The sequence below is a fragment of the Thunnus thynnus genome, chromosome 18 (assembly GCF_963924715.1).
Source record: "Thunnus thynnus chromosome 18, fThuThy2.1, whole genome shotgun sequence".
Lineage (NCBI taxonomy): Eukaryota > Metazoa > Chordata > Actinopteri > Scombriformes > Scombridae > Thunnus > Thunnus thynnus.
The window spans coordinates 23,885,217-23,908,371 of NC_089534.1; the positions used below are offsets into that span (position 1 = coordinate 23,885,217).

Genomic DNA, 23,155 nt, shown 5'->3' on the forward strand with positions numbered 1-23,155 from the left:
TCATTATAAGTTGAATATTTTGGTCAACAAGCAACCTGAAGACGTCACCTTTGATCAGGGAAATTACATTTTACCTCACATTTCACAGACTAAGCAATGAATCCAAAAAATGATCGACTGCCTATCTGATGATAAAAATCATTTATTGCCTGTTTTGTTTATGACAGTCAATGTACTCACATAACATTGAACATTCATGTTTCTTTGTTCATCAGATCATTGCTTCAGGGTTTTTCCTCATTAGAACACCTTGATCCAAAATCCACTAAAAATCAGCTACAAAGAAACTTTAGTAGGATTTTCAAGAAGTACAGTCAGTTGAAATATGAACATAACTGATCATTCTGATATTTAATCCTGACTTGGATGTTTTTTTGGATATATATTTGTTGCATGTCTTGAAGCACTTCATGATGCCAGGTTGGAAACAAAGAAACAAACATTCATAAATATTCTCCAGGAGGTTGATTTGATTGATAGAAGGGCTGCAACTAACCATCATTTTTATTATCTATTATCTGTCCATTATTTTCTTCACTAATCGATTTGACGCTTGGTCTTTAAAATATCAGAAAACAGTGAAAAATGTCGATCCCTGTTTACCAAAACCCAAGATGCAACTTCAAATGTCTGGTTTTGTCCCCACCAACACTCCACAACCCAAAGATAACCAGTTTACTATCACAGAAGACTGAAGGAAGCTGAAAATATTCACATTTGAGAAGCTGGAACCAGAGAAGTTTAGCATTTATTTCTTTTAAAGATGTACTCAAAACCATTCATCAATTATCAAAATAGTTCTGTCGATCGACTAATCGATTAATCAGTCGACTATGACATGAATGCAGCATTACTCCAAGATTAAACTGAGTGAAAAATAACATCAGAAATTGGAGTTTTACACATTTTTCAGGCGGTTTCTGAGCCACAGCGTCACATAGATCCTAATGTTGTGCTGTTTTAATGACTTTTATAGTGTCGACAGCTGGAAGGAACATCAATCATATCATATGATGTGGAGGAATCAGCCTGATATATGAGCTGATAAAACCCATGTATCTCAACCAGTGCATGTGAAGACGAGTGATGTGTATGAAGCAAAGCAGCTTTCTAAATTGGCTCTCTGATGGTAGCAGCGTCTCACTGGAGGGTAAATGAGCACCGACAAATAAGCACGAGCATAATGTACATACTGTAAACACCCACACACACACACACACATATACAGACGGAGATACTCATATGCAAATACACTCACAGAAAGTAACCCAATCACACACTTTTTGTTTATTACTTACGTGATAAACATGTAATCCCTGTGAAAGACATCCCCGCTGACCCCTCCGCGTCCGAATAATAAGCAGCTTGATCAAAATGAGCTGGAAAATGAAATCGATACATCGCCTCTGCCAGAGATTCTGTAAATTGACAAACGGACAAGAATGAATCATAAGTTTGACATCAGCGGTGCATAATGTGATGGGGTGGCCGATGCATTATTCACAGAGGCTATTGATCATATTACAATGCAACGCTCTGTTATCAGTAATTAGGCTTCAGAATATATTTTCTATTCCGCTATAACTCCTCTCTGTATGCAATATTCTTTATTTCAGTGATTTCATCCAATCATATTTAAGAATCGTTTCAATGCAGCGCCGATGTTTATGCATGGAAGTAACGTTTAACATGCAGAAATGTGCATCTTCAAGCCAGTAATGCATGCAATGAATACAGACATTTATATAGAAGTGAATTAAAGAGTCTGAGGTCTCCGGGGGGACTATAACTCCTGCTGACTGAGCCCCACAGTCACGAATACCAAACTCTGCTAACTTCTAAGCCTCATCTCTCCAGTCTCTCTCCTCTGAAGCTATAACCCTCCTCCTCTTCCTCTCTCCTGCTTCTCTGCTAAAACCTCTTCCTCCTCTGTCCTGATCCCATTCAGTCCTTCTGGAACATTCAAGGCCTTTTTCTCCTCAGCTGCTTGTCCTGACTGTCCCCCCCCCCCCCCCCCGTCACTCTCTGTCCACACACACACACACACACACACTTAAAGAGCTACTGCAATTCACTCAAACCAGCGAGAGTCTCACACAACCAAGATGAGAGGAATTCTAAGGATTTAATAATACAAATGGATGATTGGTATGTTAATGTTAATCTGTGGAATACAGCTGAAAATGCCGCGACAGTTTTGTTTTTGGTACAAAAAACTAATATTTAATCATCTAATTTCCTCCCCCACTCTTTAAAGATCCATCAATCCCTCCAGAATACATGTGGTCATCATTGTCAAGATGTTTTTATTTTTACTGAAGATCCAGCTGATGGCCACTGATGAGTCTGACAACATAGATTTTGATTTTCCCTTCTCAGCATGTTTTTACTTCTGTGATGCTGAAGTAAGTCTTAAGCCTGTAATTGCTCATTTTCAATTTCAAATATATCCAAAACAAATTGTAAAATTCGCTATGACTTCAGGTTTTAGAAATATCTGTTGCTCACATTCTCCATGAGTTTTCCTTAAGACCCATCAGTTAATTCTACATTTATAGGCTTAAGACACACTTAAGAGTGGATATTCAGTGCTGATAGTTCACCAAATCAAAGCTGAACTCAGTATCCATGTTGTTGCCTGCTTGCATGTCTTTAATCTCTTTTCTGTGGTGCTCTAGTGCGACCTAGTGGTCAACAGCTGAACTGCAGCCTGAGTCTGCACAATTTGAGCACCTGATGTGACTGTTAATAATAGATGGGAAAAGGGAACCCCAGGAAACTAGGAGGAAATTGTAATTTAAAGTGTTACAATACTTTGTTTTATGATAAATACAGTATATAACACTTCATCACATCTTGTTACTGTTATCTAGAAGATGTTGTTACCACTGCAAGACAGAAAGTAACACAACAGACGTTAATGGTGTGTATAGACAACAGTGGTGGAAGAAGTATTCAGATCCTTTACTTAAGTAAAAGTACCAATACAGTGATGTAAAAATACTCCATTACAAGTAAAAGTCCTGCTTGAAAAATCGTACATAAGTAAAAGTACATAAGTATTATGAGCTTGATGTAGTTAAAGTATTGCAGTAAAAGTAGTGGTTTGGTGCCTCTGACTGATATATTATTATATATGACATCATTAGATTATTAATACTGTAGCATCAGTGTTAGAGCAGCATGTTACTGTTGTAGCTGCTGGAGGTGGAGCTAGTTTCAACTACTTTATATACAGTTAGCTAGTTTAGTCCTGTGGTTCCCAAGCTAGGGTTCAAGCCCCTCCAAAGGGTCACCAGATAAATCTGAGGGGTCATGAGATGATTAATGGGAGAGAAAAGAAGAAAAAAACAAAGTTCTGATACACAAATCTATTTTCAGTTTTTGGACTTTTTCTCTAATCTTTTGAACATTTATTGAAATGAAAGCATGTGAGAAGTTTAGAGGGAAAAATCACTATTTGGTGGAGCTGTTAACAACTCATGGACATCTGAAATGTGACCCCGACTACACACTGCTTTTTGTAAGACGTCAAAAGCCAAAAAGGTTGGAAACCACTGGTTTCATCTTTAACAATGTGTTGTATTTTAAAAGCTTGTTTTATTATCCACTGTGTCAAATCTTCATATGAAACGTAACTAAAGCTGTCAAATAAATGTAGTGGAGTAGATACTACAATATTTCCCTCCGAAATGCAATGGAGTGGAAGTATAAAGTAGCACCAAATGGAAATACTCAAGTAGAGTACTACAAAATTGCACATCAGTACAGTGTTTGAATACATGTATTTAGTTACTTTCCACCACTGATAGATAATCTATTAACATTTTTTAAACCAATGACCTGATGTTTGCAATGTTATATTGTGTATACATCATATGGATATAATATCATTCTAATTTGTCCAGTTGATACTGACATGAGTGCATAGTGTTCATTTGTATTGTCACCATGTATATTTGCTGTGTGGACCTGTAGGAAGAACAACTGCTGTAATAGAGAGGCTTACAGGAATCCAAACAAATAAACAAGTGCAAGTATTTCTCCTTTTTCTTTCAGACAGCCCTCATCACCATCACATTTCAATCAAGCCTTTCTTACACGCAATTCAAAGTGCTTCACACATGATTGACAAGCTGAAAAGATTATAATAATTTGAGATTAATGCACAGGAGGAATAAAAACTTTAGAATTAATAGGAGGGTGTTAAATTTACCTGAACTTCGGAACAACTAAAACAATCCCAGTTCACACATTTCAAGCCTGTCAGAGAAGCAGACTGGTGGAAGACAATGAAGCGCTTTGAGAAATAAGTAAACGATTATAGTATTACATCACTGATCTGATTTTCAGCCTTATGTCCAGTCATTTAACACACTTAATGAACTACTTTTGCAACAGTAGTCAGTATGGGTAGAAAGTACATAAATGCACGACTGTGAATCAAGGTATTAACAGCAAGACAAACAGGATATGTTCCAGATCCTGAGCAAAGGTTTAAAAAAAAAAAAAAAAACATGAATATTTACAGATTCGCAGCCACAAGGGCCAGAACAGGTGGAACCAAAACCTCATTTCCCAGTGAAAGTTAAAGCAAAGACAAATGCGGCTCATGACTGCAAACAAAAGGCATGGAGGGAGGCAACAGAAGTATTAGTGTGACATGTGTGTAATGTATGCTGATACATCGTGTGTCAAAGCCCTGCAGGACAACAACCACAACCACAACCATGCCTCCAGACTTCCAGACTGTCAGGACATCTGTCATCGCTGACAGTCATATGCCCCGCCATGTGTGTGCGTGTCTGAATGTGTATGTGAGGAAGAGAGAGAGAGAGAAAGAGAGAGAGAGAGAGAGAGAGGGTTGAATGGGTGCATATTTGGCAGCGGGTCATTCCAGAGAACATGGGAACAGCCGTGCTTCTTAAACATTCATGTCTGGTATCCTCTGTGGCTTTTTTTTTTTTTTTTTGCATCAAACATCAAAGGAGCTTAACCATGGCAGCCATGTCAGAGAGAACACACACACACACACACACACACACACACACACATGAACAGGAGTGTATGGACTCATGTATGGGAGCATTGATTACTTCATGACAACTTCACATGAGACATCTGAACTCAGTCCAGACCTGCAGAACATGTTTTGACACCAGAACTGAAGCCAATGAGTAGAGCTTCTAATGATCCTCAAGGCCGCTGAAAAATGGAGAAAGGTGCATTTTTTAAAAATAAAAATCCTCATAACTGCTATTTTCTGGCATCATTTTCAAGTATTAACTCAAGCAAACACTCAAGGATACAGGAAGAGGTATGAAGATACTGTATATGGAGATGTTAGCAAGTGTATATCAGTAGGTTGCTGCATGACTCTTTGTATTTTGTATTTTCTGTGTAGAATACGCACAAACAAACAAATAAAACTCCCTCTGGGACAGTAAAGAATATCTATCGACATGTACAGACCTCCTAAAGAAATTTATATGGTAGATAGCACCTGCTGTCAGCTTTGATCGTAAAGTTTTGTAGCTTGATTCGTTAAATATTTTCACATCTGCAACACTAACTCATTAAAATAATGATAATGATGAATTTCCCTTTTTCCACCAACTTCATTAAGCCTGTTGAGTTGCAATAAAACATGACACAATTTTCTAGTGAACATATGTTGGCTGCATTTATGATCTTATGACACAAGGGGGAGCAGTTTACACACATATGGACAAACTATCACAGGCAAGTAGTGTGAGGAAGTTGGAACGCCACAGTTATGAAATACATGTATTTATTGTATAATATAGACTTGAATGTGATTTTTTGTAGTTAATTTAACAATACACTAAATATCTGTCCTTGAATCTACTCATTTTTATGTGTGACACAGAAGAGAGAGTACAAATACAGCAGATCTACTGAAGAAAATATGGAGCCAGTGACCTTTGTAACTGCAGGTGACAGCTGTGATTTTTGTGGTTTTCTGTTTCATTTTGTTTTGTAGATGCACCGAAGAAAGCTTGAGAAAAGACAGGCACCCTTAAAGAAGGTCAAGATGAAGCCTTAATTGTGCAAAAAATAGGTGAAACTCAGTATAAAGAGTCTAATTCATATAGTGTTTTCTCTGTAGATCTGCTGAATGCGAGTAGTTGACTTTAAAGGCACAATAAACACTTTTCCCACTCTTGTGATGTCATGGCCATGCAATAGGACAGGATAAATCAATATCATTTTTTATCATCGTTCCTTACACTCTTTTAATGATTCATTACAATCTTTCAGAATTTTATGCAAATTTTTCACAGTATGAGATCCTGAATATTTGAGAACATATTTTTAAATAATCGTTTTTTTGTTTCATTGAAATGTTTTAAAAATTGGACTTGTTGGGGTGAACCAGTTTTTAAATGAATGAGATTTAAATATCATCATCATATATCAAGTATGAGATGCAACATTTAGTGCATATCAGCCAACCAAACATGATGCAACGTGACAAGATGATTATGCGTTTTGATGCTGAACCTTAAAATTCAAGATATAAGACAATCACTGCTGAGCTCTCTAATACACTGTCATCACCAAACATCTGATACTGTTTTGTAATGACTGTGCAGTAATATATGATGATAATATAGGCCTAATATATATCAAAGTGTGAGATATCATCATATATTTGTACTGTAATTATTGATAATCTTTAAGTGGCATTGTTTGTGTTTTGTCATGTTTATCAGTGATGTAGTGTTAGACCCAAACATTTCTGCATAAGAAATACCCATAATTAAACGCAGGATTGTGGTACCTGATAATTACAAGACATCAGCAAATTATGACTTCATTAATCCAACTACCAGCTATAAGTCTCATTTCTGATTTTTAATTCTTGTTCTCTGTAAAGATGCCGTGGTTTGTGCTATTGGTTTGTGTTACATCTTCTTTGTTTCTTTTACTACAACATATGTGAAGCTTACTTGTTATTTGTCATCCATATCCATAGTCAAAATGCAAAAGTCTGTACTTGTTTTTATTGCTGTACATCCCCAACAACCATGTGTTGATATGGCAATAAATATTGAATCTTGATCTTGAAATATGCAGTCAGGTGACAAATTTAAGTAAAACCTGAGGAAATCAAGTTAGAAATACAATGACTGAAGATGCTTCCATACAGGGTACAAAGGGTCACTGAATGGCCACAGATGAATGATGTGAATTATGTGTTCTGACCTTCAATGTGTCAACTCAGTAGACAATGATCCCTATGATCATCATCATCATCAAAACACCAGATGAGGGGATATCTATGAGAATAATTGTGATCAATCCTTTACTAGAGTTCCAGTAAGTCTGTGCCAAGAGCAATGAAGCTCTTCTGGAAACTTGTGGTGAATTAATACCTTAGTAAGACACTTTTTTTGGTTTGGTTTGGTTTATTCACAACATCCAAATATATTTAGAATAAACAACATATCAGACTTTTTTTTAAAGGAATATAACAGTTAAATCCTGAACTGATTTCCATTGTTGTTTCCAATGTTTACACAGCAACCAACCACCAACCTTTATCTAACCAGGTACTCAGTGTTTGACATTAACATATATTAGAAAACTAAAAAAACAAACTTTAAAAAATAAATAAGTAAATAAAAAATGAAAATTGAACTTTATGTATGTTTTGCTTTAATGTGTCATTCATCTGTAACTTAAAATCTATCTGATATGACTTTTCCCTCTATAGCTGACAGTAAAGGTGACCTACCTTCAATCATTTATCACTTCAGTCATCAGTCTTTGCTTCACTTTGTCCCAAAACATTCAGCCGTGGGAAGAAAAAAGTCCATACCAATATGCAATGTTAAGTTAATGTTCTGTGTTTTTTTTTATTATCATTATTATTATTTTATTTTGCATGTATAATTACAGACACACGTGATTAATACCATTAAAACATTAATTCTATGTATTTACTTGCTGCTGCTGCTGCTTCTGCATATACATGGAGCCTTCTGCTGTCAACCCGCCCTATAGCTCTTCTTCACAGTAGTGGAGTCTTTACAGGGGTTCCCCATTCACAAAGCCAGCCTGTCTGACTTTACAGAGGGCGGAGAGAGAGAGAGAGAGAAAGAGAGAGAGAGAGAGAGGGAGAGAGGGAGGGAGAGAGAGAGAGAGAGAGAGAGAGAGAGAGCGAGAGAGAGAGAGAGAGCGAGAGAGAGCGAGAGAGAGAGAGAGAGTTGAGGCATCCCTTCCTCACTTGGCTGCATTCGGTTTACCGACACCGGAGAAGCGACCATGCTGTGGAAGCTAGTTGAGAATGTCAAGTATGAAGATATTTACGAGGTAACGTTGCCGTCCAGCTGCTTGTGTCTTGGGGAAACAGACTTATTAGACATGCTTTTAGGATAATTGAAATGTTAGTCTGTGTAAAGTTAAGTGAGGTGTTTTCCGGGAGGCGTTAGGCCTGTTATTATTTGTGATGCTGTGAATATGAATTGGAGGACATTTTACTACATGGCACAGTATCGTTTGGAAGAAATGTGTCTCGTTTTTGCGCTCGTATCTTTGTGAGCGTGTTATTTCATATTTCAGTTTTGTTTCTGACTCAGATGCGAGTCGAGTCGCTATTTGGAGCATATGGTGGAGCAGAGGAAAAAATCCGATATTTGTCATTTGTAAATACAAATACAAATATTATTTAATGTAAATATGGCGCTGCGTTTTTTTGTATGAATTAATGTTTGTTAGAAATCTAAAAATCACAACTTTTAGAATATTTTTCAGCTCTAAAAATATCTAAAAGATGTTGTAGATAAATCAGTGATGCTGCAAAATCATCCATTCAAAAAATAGTCGAAGAACAAATGAATGGCTCGTTTTAGATTTTTTTTTTTTTTTTTTTAATTAGAGAAAATAATTTTGGATGTGCAGAGCAGAGCTTTGGTGTGTCAGATGTATGATAATCATTTGGCTTTCATCCCAGAACAATCATTTCAGAAAACGAGAGGGGAGAAGGGGAGAAATAGCCTACCGCCGCGCGCGGGGGCGAAACGCTGCTCCGGCTCGCGCTCAATGGGCTCGAGCACAAAGCACAAGAGAAAGGGCAGCTCGCGAGGCCCCTCGGCTCAACCCGGTGGGAAGCCCTTGTCTCGTGCCGCACATGGCTTTTCTCCCACGGCGCGAGGGAGGGGAGGATATAATGTCGTTAAACAAGTCATCCAAGAGGGCAAAGAGGGGCCGGTAGTTTACAATATAAAGTTTAATCGCTTCTTTTGACTCGTGACACCATTCACACGAGCCCCTCACGCGCCCTGTAGCGTCTTGAGTGTGTTTCCTAGTAATAAAAGGCAGCTGCAACACAACACGAGCTGCCCTTTATATTATAGGAGTCTTAGTTTGGTATGATTAAGTTTTAGTAGCTTAAATATCTGAGAGTGACTAGAGAAAAAAAATCTGTTCATGTGTGTGCAGGTATTTTGTGTCTGTGCGTAGAAGAAGACAGGGTTTTACTTTGTTGGGAGCCTTTTCCACATCTCCTTTCTTTGGCACAGTGACCAGGTGTGGACACAGAGCCTCTGACCCTGGTGGTATTAGTGTCATGGTTCTCCCAATATGATTAACAGCACCCCTCGTTTATTGTTACCCACCGACTTCACTTATTTTGGGTTTTATAACGTCAAAGTCTGTTTGTGCAAAAGAATATTTGTACAATATTTGTCTCCAAAGGCTTCCGTGCGTTTTTTCTTTTTTTTTCCAGCGTCAGATTTTGCCTGTAAAAGGCCCCCAGAGTGTGTTTTTTTTTTGTGATGGGGAATTCCTCCCGGGTCTGGACACCCTGTTCGCTTTCTCCTGCGAGTGAGAGAGAGTCTTCTTTCTGTCTCCTGCTGTTCGCGCGTCGTTTCGGCTCTCCACGGAATTTAAACGTCACTCACGGTTGCGCGAGAGGCTTCACGCTCCATGTGTCGCCAGTCCCCTGCCTCGCGCACATTAATATTCCTGTAAGTCTCAGTCATGAATAACAATTACACCGTATACCGGGGGTAGAGGCGGGAGCTCGGTGCTCACACTCAGAGCGGCGGCAGCTCCGGGCGGAGGAAGGTTCTGTATGGAGCTGTAGACCAGGCCGTGCCTGCAGATACACACGCGCTGCTTTTACCTGGAATGACTTAGTGTTATTCTGCCCAAACGCGCTCTTTACTATCCTGCTGTTTTACCGTGAACCCGCTCGTGACATCAACAGAGGGTATACAGATGTTAGTTCACTCCTACTCCACCGCGGTGAGTTTTACTCCTCACTGTGTATTTCAGAATTCGTTTGCGCAAATGGTGAATTCGTTGATATTGCTTTCAGGTTTTAGTAGTGAGACATTTTAATGAGGTTATAACATCTTTCCTTCAGGCTCTTGTGTGCTTTATGTTCAGGAGATTCAATGCCAGTTAGGCTGCTTTGGCTACATCACCAGGGGCAATACTCTAATAAATGCATATGATCCTAGGCCTCCATATGGTTTCATTTCGTTAAAATGTGCTTCCCATTCTGCAAGGAGTTGATTTTTTTATGTTCTTCTCTGCACCCTCTTGAAGGACCGGCATGACGGTGTCTCGAGCCACAGCTCGCGCCTGTCCCAGCTGGGCTCGGTATCACATGCGGGACCCTACTCCAGCGCCCCGCCGCTGTCTCATGCGCCCTCGTCGGACTTCCAGCCTCCGTACTTCCCGCCGCCGTACCAGCCGCTCGCTCACTACCAGAGCCAGGACCCGTACTCCCACGTGAGCGACCCGTACTCCCTGAACTCCCTGCACCAGAGCCAGCAGGGCGCATGGGGGGCGCGGCAGCGGCAGGACGCCGCCGGGGAGCGGATGGACAGCTCCGCTCTGCTGGCGCAGCCTCGGGCCTCGCTGCCTCAGCTGTCCGGGCTGGACCCACGGCGGGACTACGGTGGCGTGAGGCGGCCCGATGTGCTGCTGCACTCCGCTCACCCGGGACTGGATCCCATGGGCGACGGACTTCTGCAAGGGCTTCACGGCATGGAGGATGTTCAGGTGAGTCAAAGGTCACAGCTGAGATTTACTAGGGTATAGGGCATGAAATATTATTTTATAGTTCCATTTATTGTGATTTCTGTGAGAATTTCTGGTATGACTTAGTAGATAAAGGTAAAACTACACACCGCTTCTAAGTCAAGTGTTTTCAAGTTGAGTCCAGGGACTATCAGGGTCCGTTGGGCAAAACAGGGAATATGCCGCTACAATTATATTACAATTCATTCAATATTATCTCAATAACAGACAAGGAATTTATGAATTGTAATCATGAATTTAACCTTTCATATTTGCAACAAAGACAGTTTTACAATCAACCAAAAACAATCTCTAACAATAATATTTAATCCAGGTAAAGCCTACAAATATTTGCATGTCAAAATATAACAACTCATTATCAACTTCTCTTAGTTTGGAGGGCAGTTAGAAAATGCAGCAAATAAACCAGACTAAAATAAAATCCTAAATAAAATGGCAAGAATTGAAATGAAAGACAGGGATTGGTAATAGTTGACAGTCCTCTTCATTGTCTCGCATGTTTCTCGTGCCATTAGAGTTGAGGTCAGTGAACTCCGAGCAGCTCCCTCAGGGCTGGACTCTCAAGCAGCTGTAGCCTGAACGTAAATGGCCCAAAGCTAAGCAAAGTGTCTTAAGAGACATCCAGAGACATCTTCTTTGATGAGAGGACGCTGATATGTGGCGTAATGGACTCCACAAATGACTGCATGGATCAAATGTTGCTTATGTGGATTGAAATCCACCAGCATAAAAAAAAATTTAATTCGAAAACAAAAATGTTTGAAGGGGAAGCTGCAACATTTGAATATATTTAATATAGAATATTCATTTTGTGTTCTAGATCCTCTATATTATTATTATTATTATTATAAATATTGTTGAAATTTGTACAATTAGATTGTTTCCTTTTTTATTCTAAGATGATCTACGTTTTTTTTGTTGTTCTTGTTTTGTTTTGTTTTTTGGTGCAAAGGTGCCAAATTAACAGATCGAGCTGCTAAAGACTCGGAGAAATAGACTTTATAGTCAGCTGTGTAGGATTTCATCTTCCCCTCGTTTCCCCCTCGGGGCACAACCATCACAAATTGTGAATTGATTCTCATTTCTGGATTTCCTATGTGTGCCATGCATTTATTAACCCTATATAAATTTGTTTTTTTTACGAATTATTCTTTCTTGATACGAGTGTGAAGCAATGATGACATCAGATCTATTTAACAAGGAGTTTATTTCGCAGGATGATGAATGAGGATTTACATTTATGACAACTGTATGAAGTATAAATGGATTGTAAACTACATTTGATTGATGTCTGCAAACAAAGATTTTAAAAATGTAATTTTCCTGCTTTACATGAGCTGAAATGTGGGGGTAGGGAATCCTTTAGGGATTTTTTGGGGTGTTGGATTGTGTGATTGAATTCAACTGAAATTAAGTTAGACGTTAAGTGGCCTGTTACAGTGTGGATCATCTTGTATAAAGCGGTCTGTAATGATTTTTAATCATCTTGGTTCTAACAGACCATTGACGACACCAACGGAACGAACATAATGGATCAATCAGTAATTAAAAAAGGTAAACACACACACACACACTCTCTCTCTCACACACACACACACACATCTCTGTCTGAGTAATGTTGCCAATGTAGCACCAATGTACCAATATAATAAAATGACAATATGTAATACAACTATTAAATATATTTCAAAATAAAACTAGAATTTAGGAACAATCTTATCCGTTCATAACATATACTGAGACTAGCAAATGTGCACCCACTGTCAAGAAGTGGCACCTTTTCTTAGGGGTTATATACTCTATGTATTGCTATATAATTCATTTTTCTTATGTGTGCTGTGAATGATGATGTTTATGGGATGCAGGCGTGGATAAATCATAGCCTACTCGCTCATAAAGGGGTAAATGTGGGCACCATGGGGACCTACACTGGACCAGACCAACCAGGCAGTGCTCTCTACTTTTTGGGTCCAGGATGAGGAGCTGGAAGCCGGGATAACGATCCCGGTATATTGACTGCCAGGCAGTGTGTCGCTGACAGGCTGCCATGCTGCAGCTCTGATGATGTGCGGTGATTTAGTTACGGGATGTTGAGTGACTGAGCTCCCCGCGGGGCATTTAAGCCGCTGATGTAATAAATGGCACTGCTCACGGAGATCTCGTGAGCTCGTTTAGAGCTAATCTGCGGTATTATCCCCCGTGGAGCTATCAAAACCCCCTCGCACTGGCCCCTACGCATGCACGCACGCACGCACGCACGAGGCTTCTTTTTTTATGCCATTAGCGCGAGCATTAACACGCGGGAACCGGGATGAAGGAACATCCAGTGCTGCTGGTGGGAGTTAAACCGGCCGTGGAGAAAAGACGGGGAGGTGGTTAATGCGATTTGGGAGCGCGAGCCAATCAACAATCGATAATATTGTAATGAGAATGTCGCGCGACATTAAATAACAGCAAATGCCCGGCGCGTGGGCGCCTCATTAGGCCCGGGCCGCCCTCTGAGCGCGTGTGGTCTCATACACTGAAGCAAAGTTTGACATAGCAGAGAGATTTAAAGTTGTCCCAAATATTTTATTATGTAAGATATCAACTCATATTAATAAACGCCTTCAACCATCCTCTTCCTCTTTTAGTTCCCATGCCACCCAAGAACATGGGCTCTCTGATGCTGGGCAAGGACGGGCTGATCGGTGGAGTGACCGTGAACATAAACGAGTTGTTCTGCTCGGTACCGGGCCGCCTGTCGCTGCTCAGCTCCACCTCCAAGTACAAAGTGACCGTAGGGGAGGTGCAGAGGAGACTGTCCCCGCCCGAGTGCCTCAACGCCTCCTTGTTGGGGGGCGTGTTGAGAAGGTATGACTGCAGCCTGCAGAGCATGATGACAGAGAGAATAACCTGTAGAAACTCTGTGGATTGTATCTGAGAGATTTAGCTATGCAGGAGCGTCTTTTAATTAAACCTTGAGCTATGAAAAACGCCACCTACATTCTACTTAACAATGACTAATTCTCTGGAGACAAACTGAAGCACAAGCTGATGATATGACAAGATATTATTCAGTAAACTAAACCGAGTATATATCTTAATATTTATGCATTGGATGCTTCGTTTCACATGCTTTTGGTTTCTTTTGTTTCTGCAGAGCAAAATCTAAAAACGGTGGGAAATGTCTGAGAGAAAAGCTGGAGAAGATTGGACTGAATTTACCTGCTGGAAGACGCAAAGCTGCCAATGTTACATTACTAACGTCACTAGTAGAAGGTGATTGATTCATTGTTTTAAATCTATAAACGTAGGAACAGCAGAAACGCACTGCCATCTTTACTCTGAAATGGGAAAATGTGTTGCAACAGAAAAGACACCTACTTTTTTTTTCTTGGGTTTTTTTCTCTTTTTTTTTTTTTTTTTTTTTTTGGTATTTTAGGAGTCTTTTGTTAATATGATATCCACGGTGAACCACCATCACCAAAAATTGCGCGCAACAAAAACTGCAAAGGTCATGGCCTGAGGAGATTGGCAATGTCCCTGTTTCCATAAAAAAGTTGTAAGGAAGCAGTGCCAGGAAAAGAAATGTTCAGTGTTTAACAGGTGGACAGAGGAGGGTTAAGGTTTCTATATCTGTAATTAATTCATTAGAGGCCACAGGTTGGGCCTGCCCCCGTTGTATGACAACGATTTGACCACGAGTTATATATTTTTCTTCAGTTGCCTTGTTTCTCACACATACAGTATGTTTTTCACACTAATTTGGTCATCTGCTAATTTCCATTGAGGCACACTGTTCTCAAATCATATCTAAAGGGAAAGGTTTTCTTTACATTTTGACTTTAATCATTTGCTGTCACCTACTTAAAACACGTAATCATTCAAACAGGCTATAACTTTATTTCTTCACTGCCTACTTCCATATTTAAATGTGACCGCTTGTGTTCATTCTCGCCTTCAAAAGACCACGTAAATCATCTCCCTCTTTTTTTTAAAACCATGAAAACCGATTCATTGTCTGGTATCTTTAATTGCCCCAATAAATCAGTGAGATTTGTACCACTGTCGATGGTTTCTGCGTCAGTTAAAGGGGCGACAGGTGAGTGAACTTGGTGCGTAAAAGGATAACGTGTCCATTTGAAACCATTTCCTGTATATCGGACACCAAGAAAGATGGCACCACAATATATGAATTAATAGTTAATAAAAAAAATGAGGGAGATGGTCGGCCAGTGGGTCTGAGGATTTATTTTTGCTGATTTCAATAAGATAAAACGTTAGAACTGAAATAGAAATTCGTGAGTGAAATATTTACATTCTTGTTTGTCATATATTTATTTACATTGACTAACATATACACACCTTCCTTCAGGTGAAGCGGTCCACCTGGCCCGGGATTTCGGTTACATCTGCGAGACGGAGTTTCCCACCAAAGCCGTGAGCGAGTACCTCAACCGGCAGCACACGGACCCCAACGAGCTGCACACGCGGAAAAACATGCTGCTGGCGACAAAGTGAGTTTGATGGAGCGTTTGATTAGATTCTGTCCCCTCATAGCTTTTATATGGTGTTTTCTCATATACACTCAAATGTCTGCACATAAGAAGACGATAATAATGAGATTATAACCCGCGATTAGCTGTTTTTGAACCGTTTAAACGAGATATTTCGGGATTTAGACAGATTTAAACCAGAGTGAGAGTTGGAGAAAAGATGAGGAAAAGAGCGGAGAAAACCAAGAAAAATGCAGACAACTGTTTCACAAAAACAAAAATCCAGTGAGTCTCAATACATTTCCACTCTAGCCTGGCCTAACGCAGCAGATGTTCTCATATTTCAATGTCCCAAAGGTCCAAGACAGAGAGACATTTCCATTTTGAAACATTTTGATTGCTGTTGGTTTTAATTACATAACTGCACTCATGCAGGGTGAAGACAGGGCATCCTTCTTATCCAAATAGCAACATTTAATGAAATTATTGTGAAATTAAACTCTTCCCTCATTTTCCTGAGGCCTCCATGGCCTCCTATTAAGAAGCCCCTGAGGGTGCAAAGCCCTGCTTCTACTCTGTGCTGTACTCTATATCACACACAGTCCACTCTGCCACAGTGAACATGGCACTGACATTTAGAAAAGAGACTGAGATTTTCTTAATGAAACACATCAAACTCAATATGGATTAAACACTGTAATGAAATGCTTGATTGAAAAATCGCCACAATAAAAAAAAATAAAAAAATTGGGCGGTTCAAGCATTTAAAGCAAAGAGCGGAATTATGCAAAGTTAGGAATATTATAACATCTAAACAAAAACAGAATTTGATTGTGATATAAATGAATTCTGTTAAATATCAAGCATCACCTGTACCATCAACATTTGATCCCCTCGCTTTGTATGCAGCTGCACAACTTAGCATCTTTACAAGCTTTTTTTTTTTTTTACAGCAAACCTTTAGCTTTAGCTTTTGATGAGCCCTTTTTTGATGCAGAACACTTTTATGTGGCCTATAGAGCTCACAGACATAAAACACACTGACAGCCTCGGAGCTTGTATGTTTGACCTTTGCTTCTGGTCTTAGAGGCGATCGGTTTTACTGGTCCACCTTGTAAAAGTTACTTATATTAATCCATTTTTATGGCTGTTAAACTGTGGAATTGAATCCAGCATCTTGTGATTACCTTTAGCAGCTGAGCAGCATAGATTTTTTTATTTATTTTTTTTTTTTTGAAAGAAACCAGGGCAACAGTGGTGATGTATAAATGTGGATCAAATCATACAATCACTTTGGATTTTTACCTATTTTTACATTCAACAAAGAAACCCTGATGAGTAGCCTTCTTCTATGTCCATTTATTTAGCTGAATGTGGGTTTTCTTGATGAAAAGGTTGCAAAGCAGAGCTGTAAACCACCTAACAAAGATCCCTTCAGGAAGCTTGTATTTTTAGCTTGCATAAATAGTGCTGTCTGCTGGCCTGCACTGCATAAACCATCTGCTTGTGAGTGTGTGTGTGTGTGTGTATGTGTGTGTGTGTATCCACGCGGTGTTCAGTATGTACGGTTCGGTGCTGGATGTTTGATGCTCAGATTCAAACCTGTTCCAATACTGTGTGTCGTTGCTGCCTGTTAGAAATTCATTATTTAGCAGTGAAGTGTTTCAAGTCGTCAGAAAACAACAGCGAGAGCCTTGAGTGTAGCCCGGGGTGGCAGCTTCTCCTCTCTACTCTCCTAACCCCAGCTGGGCTCGGCCTGCACAGCCTGTCACTCATTTGCTGTAGCTCTGCCCTCGGGCCGCTTACAGGGTGTGTGTGTGTGTGTGTGTGTGTGTGTGTATGGGGCATGCAAGAGGGAAAGCAAGAGATAGAGAGGTCTCTTGAATATAAAATGTGGGCCTAAAAAAACCAGAAGATGATTTGCTGAAATTTAACAAGGAGAAGGAGACGAGGAGGTGATTTTTCTTTTACCGTTGCAATTATCCATGAAATCTGTAGTGAAGAATGCAGACGTCTCGAATTACACCTAACGTGAAGGCCTCAAAAATATACAGCGTCACTGCTCTGGTATTAGTTTCATTGTATGTTCCAGATATTCAAGGCAGGAAATGTGTTGAAATGAACCTTGCATTTCTCAGCGCGTTTTGTTGGTTGATTTTTTTGGCATTTTCTTGTTCTCAGTGATCATTTGTTAAACATAAACAACATGGGGTGATAGTCTGGAGTTTAGATGGTGTCCAATGAAGTCTATCTGAAACTTTTAACACATCTAAAGCATCAACTCTAGACAACAGTCTCAAAAATCTCACTTTTTTCCAACTCTCACGGTGCTACGACTCAGTCCGGGTGCACGTATAAACCGCAGACTGCATCACGTTCACGCTTTTTCATTCCAAAGTGTTTTCCAAAGGCATTCTGGGAAGTACGAGGAATCACTAAATGAAATAGAAGATGAGAGAAAGGCTGAGGGAAAGAGGGTTCAACAGCAAAAAAAAAAAAAAAAAAAAAAAAAGCAAACTGCTATATTTCATCACAAAATAAGCCCTGGGATACAGTGAATATCACTTAAAGGGGACATAAAAGGAAAAGTATCAGGGGGGCAGTTTTTCCTTTGGGATTGTATTATGTCATGAAGGTGCATCCTGGGACATTTTTTGCATTTAATTTTTTATGAATTTAACTTCTGTAATGGTTGGGGCGAGCTTAACTCCTTCAAGCAGCTGAATAAAATAAGAGGATGATGATAGAATAGGTGCAACATTCCTGTGACCCTTTTTAATATCGTATTTCAATACATTTATTAAGGCTGTAATGTCTGGTCGAAGGAAACGATTGAAGTTTTTATGTATGGTTTGCATCATGTGATGGAGAGAGATTTAACAGGATTTTAGGGAAGGATCCTGGTTTAACAGCTTCAGTCTTGTCATGATTAGCACAGCACTGATGCAGCAAGCTTTATAGCTCACACTTTCCATTTCCATTGAGTAAGTGGATGCGGTGGCTCGGCCTTCAGGCTGGTGCACCACCTGCAAGGATTTCATTATACGGGGTTACAGTGATGGTCTGAATGCTGTTTTAGGGTCTTTTCCACCTTGATGATAATTATGATACAATACTGGTTTGTGTTACACTGTACATTATTCAGGAATTTAGTGAAATCGACTAATCTTTTGTCATGAACTTAATTTAAATATGCACGTTTTATTAATTTCATTTAAGTTCATTTGTCTGTGTGTCTGTGATACACGTTAAAATAAGTCATGACTTTTTCTTTTCATAACAATACAAACAACCACAGTGAAGATTAGAAGTGAATTCAGTCCCTAAACCTGTTTAGACTTGTAGGATAACAAGGTGACTGAGAGCAGCTTTGCATGTTTCTGTGTACTGACTCTAGAGTGCAACAGCAGCAACCACAGCTGGAAGCATCAAATGAAAAACTGACTCTTTAAATTACGAAAAAAAAAGTAAATGAAAACCAAATTTAATCTGAGTTTTATACAATGTCAAAAAAATACATATGGCATTTCAATGAATTACCAGATCTAAATCCAACAAAAGAAGTCAAGGGTTTATACAACATGCACTTTTTAGTCTTTTTACTGTTAGAACTATTTGTATTTGTTGACTTGACCTAAAATTTTAAGGCAGCCCTTTCACGCATATTTATAAGTTAAAACAACAAGATACATGATCCACTGAACTGCTGCAACCATTATTTCTACATGTGCTGTGCCACATTCAGACGGCAGTGTCACATTTAATTTGAGAGTTATTCAGTTGTTTTTTGGGGAGAAATCCAATGGATAACATCACATCATTACACACTAACATTACTGTAACTGTAATATCCTTTACCTCTAATTTTCCCCTCACCCCTAAATTTCATAATTTTTAAAAAAGCTTTTTGAAATTTGTAACATATTTTCACAACAGTTTCAGGCAGTTTTGAGAAGAACATCTGCATCTAATGCTGCAGTGTCATCCCCTTGACACTATGTTTTCCCTGAATTTGGCTGATTCAGGTGCATTTTCTGATGTTGTAGGATTACACAGCATTTATACTCTGCAACATTAGCAACTCATTATGCTCCAATTTAAAGTAATGTAATTATTTATATACTTATTGCAAAACTGATCCCCAACTCAGATTTTGAGACATATTTTGAGTGATAGTTGGCTTTTAGTGGAGTTTTTATGTGATCAACAATCTGTGTCAGTGGGAAGATGTGTAATTATATGTTAGTGCAGGGCTATTAGAGGACAATGGAAAGACACTAATGCCTGCACATTTACGTCAAAGTCACAATTCAAATTTTAATCCAAATGTTTCCATCCAAATCAGATCTTCGTCAGCTCAAAAACATGTAACATTCTTAAGGAAACACGGAGTAAGCAATTTGTCATGTTTGGGAAATGTTGAGATTTACAGTAAAGCTATTGAATATAGTCAGCTCCCTCCTGACGTCTTGTTGTGTCCTCTCCCTTGCAGACAGCTGTGTAAGGAGTTCACAGACCTGCTGGCCCAGGACAGGACTCCCCTGGGCAACTCAAGGCCCTCCCCCATCCTGGAGCCCGGCATCCAGAGCTGCCTCTCCCACTTCTCCTTCATCACGCACGGCTTCGGCTCGCCCGCCATCTGCGCAGCACTCACCGCCCTCCAGAACTACCTCACCGAGGCCCTCAAAGGACTCGACAAGATGTTTCTCAACAACCCTCCCAACAACCGGCACGGGGACGGTGGCAACAAGGCCGGCGACAAAGAGGAGAAGCAGCGGAAATGAAGCAGGGGAGGAAGACACACAGACAGAGGCGTTACACCGTTACTTCTAGCTTTACACCACTGCGACTGACCTGCCATAAACAGGGCTGAGGTGGAGGAGGAGGAGGAGGAGGAGGAGGAGGAGTAGAAGGAGGAGGAGGAAGGCTTGGTAGAGAGAAAAAGGCAGAGGAAGACACCCGTGGGCCAGTGTCAGAGAGCACAGAGGGATTTTTCATCTGTGTTACGTTCTTTTCATTCCCCTGAGGACATGGTGGTTACTGTGTTACATCCATTTCGCTCCCCCTGCCTGCATCCTGTGAGACTGAGATGCTGTGAGCAGCCAACAAACAACATGTTGTGTGTGTGTGTGTGTGTGTCTGTGTGTGTGTGTGTGTGTGTGCTCGAGTGAGCGCGTGTGCTTGTGTTTGTCAACATCCGTGTGTGTGTCCTCACACAGAGAAAAGCATTGTGGGTATGAAGATTTGGGTGATGAGCATTCTATCTGTGAAACAGGTCTGTCTGCTTCCTTAACACAAGTACGAGGAGGGAGGGTGTTAATTTATGTGTGTAAATATTTATTTATATTAATTTAAATGGATGGTTGTGTAAATAGGTGTGCCAGCTATTTTGGAGTAGGCCTATTTATCTGTGATTCGACCTTTGTGAGCCGGCAGGGGGACAGGACTCATCCAGTGTTTTTCTGTTCTTATAGAGCTGTTGTCATGGTGCTGATGATGGGTAGACATGCTTCTAATTGTCCAGTGATTTCATTTCTATCACATTGATAATAAACCATGTGTTTTATTATGCGAGGTGTGCAGCCTGCGCCTTTTCTCCAGGACAATCCTCCACTAGTAAGGGTTGGGGGGGACAACTCACCTTCAGTTCAATCGATTCAAAATGTAAAACATGATATTTATTAGCTGATGTTTGGGCATTTACCTTTACTTATTTCATGAAATATTCATGAATGAATCCATACTTGAAGTGTTTTACTTTTGGGGTATTAACTGTATAAGAAAATGCTTTTTTTTTTCTGAATAACTGCAATTTGATTTGGATTTACTCCAACACTGATCCTCAAGTGGGATTGGTCAAATTGAAAGGAATTAAGAAATGGTGAGAAATGTTTAACCTGTTCATGTCAATATGAATGGGCCAAATACAGCTTTGAAGTAACCCAATTTCCTTATTTTTCCCTTTAGCTAATATACTACAGTGCACCACACTTTATTTGCTGTGGTAGACAGTAAATTTCTGTTCGCCATGACGGCATTACAAACAGAACTAAGAATTGGTATTTCAGACATTTCTTTAAAAGCCACTCAGCTTGACTACCAGCCTACATTTGCTGTAGTGCCAAAGAGAAGGAGGTTGGATGAGAGGGCCCTTCATCTTCCTGCAGGGAAGAACATGTGTGGAAACTGTTATATTCAAAAGCACAATCCTGAATTCAAATGTCAAAAAATGGTTTATCCCGCACAAATTCAGACCAAAATTCCCACCAAAAATTCATAACGCAGGATTGGAGTAACTCTGAAACGAATTACCTGGACATGTAATACAAATACACCACTAAAGTTACTAATATTTACTGATGCTTTACTTCAATATCAATATTTACTGATTTACTCACATGAGTAAAACAGGCCTTTATTTCTTGAATAATGGCCAATGCTTATATTTCATGTCCCTGCTCCAAGTCAAAGTTTACATTAGGCCTGTACACTCACTGAGCACTTTATTAGGAGCAATCTAATGCAATCCAATACAACAGCTCTGCTGTAAATTCTACTTTCACAAAGCTTTTTCACTTTTTCTCAACATTGTCAGAAAGGTGATAATTCTACGTTATTTTTATTATTGAGGTCATAGCGGGTGGTGGTGGTGTACTGGGGTGCATTCAAATGAAAAGTGTTCCTAATATTTTGCCACCCTTCTGTAAGTTAATGTGGTGGACAAAATATTAGAAACACTCTATTTATCTATTTGTAATCATCACCTTTCTGACAATGTCAGCAAAAACTGAAAATGCTTCAGGAACAGAATTTATGGCAGAGCTGTTGTATTGGATTGCATTAGATTGCACAGGTGCTCCTAATAAAGTGCTTGGTGAGTGTATATCACTAGCCTATATGTGTAGTTTACATGGTCAAACAATTGCTGATTGGTCCTTTAAATACACTTATGTGTTACTAATGGTCACTAATGGTGTAAAAGTGTCAAGATTATAATCCAAAAGGATAATGTATAATAGTAATAATAACCTAATAATAACAATAATGACAACAACGATAATAATATTAACAATAACAATCTTTGCAGGGTTTAAAATGTATGTAGTCCACATAATGTAAAGCCCCTGAAATGAATACTCTCCCTCTCTCTCTCTCTCTCTCTCTCTCTCTCTCTCTCACACACACACACACACACACACACACACACACACACACCATGATGGATACCGTCTTATTCCAGGGAGATAATTGGCTGTATTTTCCAGCCGGTGAGGCGCTCGTTCAGAGAGGCTTCTCTCTCGCACGCGCGCAGGGGGAATAGAATCGTGCCTCGCGGGTCCGCTTCTGCGGCGGGGATCTACCGCCGGTGTGCTAATGACGGGAGAGCGCGAGAGACACGCAGAGAAAAGTAGAGAGAGGCAGAGAAAGAAAGCTAATGAGAAAGAAAACGGGGAGCTGGAGAGACATACAGAAAGTGTGTGTGTGTGTGTGTGTGTGTGTGTGTGTGTCCCGCGGGCTGAGTGTGACCCGTGGAGTGGAACGCCGCGTGACGCAGGTGCAGAGTTCAGCACCCGCATGTCCGCGAGCGATTCCCGCCT

General features: G+C 39.9%; 1 protein-coding gene across 1 annotated transcript; it reads left to right on the plus strand.

The window, feature by feature from the left end:
* Positions 1-7,134: 7,134 nt before the first annotated feature.
* On the plus strand, positions 7,135-21,128 carry tfap2b (transcription factor AP-2 beta). Its single transcript, XM_067572207.1, has 7 exons — positions 7,135-8,340; positions 10,582-11,040; positions 12,579-12,633; positions 13,713-13,932; positions 14,222-14,340; positions 15,437-15,578; positions 20,050-21,128. Exons 1-7 carry the CDS (start codon positions 8,293-8,295, stop codon positions 20,339-20,341), a joined length of 1,335 nt encoding a protein of 444 aa, XP_067428308.1. The 5' UTR covers positions 7,135-8,292; the 3' UTR covers positions 20,342-21,128.
* Positions 21,129-23,155: the final 2,027 nt, after the last annotated feature.